The 2,634-nt window shown below is 60.6% G+C and overlaps 1 protein-coding gene across 2 annotated transcripts in view; it reads left to right on the top strand.

Moving 5' to 3' along the window:
- PPP1R12B (protein phosphatase 1, regulatory subunit 12B) overlaps positions 1–2,634 on the top strand; it is a 62,184-nt gene that overhangs the window by 52,872 nt on the left and 6,678 nt on the right. For both annotated transcript variants that reach the window (XM_014533420.1, XM_005886359.2), the window contains one exon: positions 1,564–1,617. In XM_014533420.1, the coding sequence (XP_014388906.1) occupies positions 1,564–1,617 (54 nt within the window). The remainder of the gene's footprint in view (positions 1–1,563; positions 1,618–2,634) is intronic.

A 2,634-nucleotide genomic window follows, 5' to 3' on the forward strand; every position in this document is an offset into this window, starting at 1 on the left:
CTCCCCGCCAGTCCACACTCCCAGCCAGTCCGCCCTCCCCGCCAGTCCACACTCCCCGCCAGTCCACACTCCCAGCAGACCCGGGTGTCCGAAGCTGCTTTTATCTCAACAGCCAATGAGCTGTGTCAGTCAATCCAGACCTCACCCAGCACCTCGCAGGAGGATGGACTTCCCCTGCCCGCCCTCCCTGCCCCAGGCCGACCTTCAAGGTCCGCAGTCTCAGCCATTGCTGACCAACGGGCGCAGGGCGCTGGAATAAAATCTGCCTCTCCAGCCACTGCTTGCTGGGTGTGTCGTCATGTCCTTAGTTTTGCCAAATATGCGCTATTGAAGTTCAGGAGAAGTGGTGCTGCTGCAAAGAAAGTCGCTGCTGATTGGCCAAAAGTGGAGCGTTTGGCAGGAGAGGGCAGGGCCTCCCATCCTCATGGAGACGGTTCCCCAGGGATACCTGGCCTCGGTGCCTAGAAGGCCCACTGAGCTCTCAGGACGCCAAGATCTAAAGAACACAAACCCAGTTCTTTGTGGACGTGAACTACTAGTAAGTGCAGTCCTCACAGACCTTGCTTCTTGGCCAGGGATGCAGACTGACAGGACGGGGACGGCTTCGGGAGGGGACAGCATGACCTTCAGGACGGGGTGTGACCTTCAGGACAGGGGACATGCCCGGCAGGCGTGACTCAGTGGTTGAGCGTAGACCGATGAACCAGAGGTCATGGTTCGATTCCCGAACAGGGCACATGCCCGGGTTGCGGGCTCCGTCCCCAGTAGCGGGTGTGCAGGAGGCAGCCGATTCATGATTCTCATCGTTGATGTTTCTCTCTCTCTCTCCCTCTCCCTTCCTCTCTGAAATCAATAAAAATATACATTTTTAAAAAGAACAAGGGACGTGACCTTCAGGACAGGAGAGCCCACAGGACAGGAGCACGTTCTCAGCTGTGCTGTTACTTCTGGCTGTTCCTTAGTTTTTTGAAAAAAGGAACCTCTGCAGGCAGAGCCACGGGGTGTCTGGGTCCAGTGCCTGCCGAGAGAGGAGCTCTGGGCAGCTCCTGGTGCCAGGCCGCTCTCCACACCCCCTACCCCCACTTCCGTGGGGCAGCCATGACCTGCCCTGCCGGCTCTGCCCTCGCTGTGACCTAGAGAAGTTCTCATCTTTCATTCAAATAAAATCAGCTTATCTGGGAGCTCCATGTGTGAAAGAAGGGGGCCGGGTCTGGTCCAAGCTGGGGAGACAGCAGGAGCCTCCTGAAGACCCTGAGGCCCACGGCCGGGGAGGCCTCTGCTCCGGGGAAAAGCACAGAGTGCAGTGGGATGGCCCAGGCCCGCTCAGGAGTGCCCGCTCAGAGGAGAGGGCCCCGTGCTCACTCTAGGGAGGACTCGAGGGCTGGTGAGCTGGAGGGGCAGGCCCAGCGGGCCCTGTCTGCACGGTGGCTGCCCAACACGGGCCCTGCAGACGGCAGGGCATACCGGGCGCCCGGAGCCTGCTGTCACCTCCACCTCCACGGTGGAGCTGCCCAGACGGCCCGCCTGGGACGGCTCCGTGACTCGCTCCCTCCCCTTCTTCAGCAGAAACAGGAGAAGACGCCCGACAGGTCCTCGCTGCTGGAGGTGGAGAAGCGGGTAGGCAGCTCCCTGTGTCCTCTCCTTCCCGAGCCTCTCCTGTTGTGTGTGCCAGTGGAAAAAGCGCGTCTCAGGCGGGGGGACCGCATTCCACTCCCAGCTCGGTCATAAATTCTTTCTGTCTGACGTGGACGGCAGCTCATTGCTCGTCCTTGGGCTTCATCAGACGGTCAGTCCTTCCACACGTCCTGTGTGGGGGCAGGTCCTGGGAGGGTCAGTGTCCTGCCTGTAGGCAGACCTGCTCATACACACACACACACACACACACAGTATACCACACGCATACACTGCATGCATGCACACACAGTACGCCACCTGCACACAGTATACTACACGCACATGCATACTGCATACATGCACACACTGTGCACACTGCCTCACGCATATGCACACGTGCATACTGCGCCACATGCATGCACACAAATACACTGCACCACACACACTGGGCCCAGGCTCTGCCCTCCCGCCCCCTGGGGCAGAAGGGAGCCCTGCAGGACCTGGCGGGCGGAGGCCCATGATGGAGCGTGAGCCCCAGAGCCTCGCCCTGGGGGAGTGTTCCTGTTAGTTGCTGGCCTCTGGCCGCATTCAGAATGTTTTTCTGGAATCGGACGTTCTTGGATCGGGAAGGCTCTGGTGCATTGGTGACCCCGCTCTGCCTGACCCTGGGGCGCATGCTCTCATCCCCTCTTCAGTTGGAAAGCAGCTGGCTTTTGTGACGCATTTATTCCCTTGGCTGGTGTCTCATCTAATCACGAGGCCCCATTGTCCTGGAATCCTTGGGGGGAGGGGGAGGGTCAGCTCAGCCTCTGACCCCTGGTGACCAGCAGGAACAGGGGGCCCTGCGGGGAGTCGGGCCTATTTGAGAGGTTCGCCTCGCCTGGTGTCCTGTGAACCCCCAGGCGGCTCAACCGGCCCTGGTGTCCCAGTGCTCCTAGCTGTCGGGTGGGAGCTGTGTGGGGGGGATGATGGGCGGGAGCTGTGGGGGGAGCTGAGGGGGAGCTGTCGGGTGGGAGTGTG

This window comes from Myotis brandtii, unplaced genomic scaffold (assembly GCF_000412655.1).
Source record: "Myotis brandtii unplaced genomic scaffold, ASM41265v1 scaffold975, whole genome shotgun sequence".
Taxonomy (NCBI): Eukaryota; Metazoa; Chordata; class Mammalia; order Chiroptera; family Vespertilionidae; genus Myotis; species Myotis brandtii.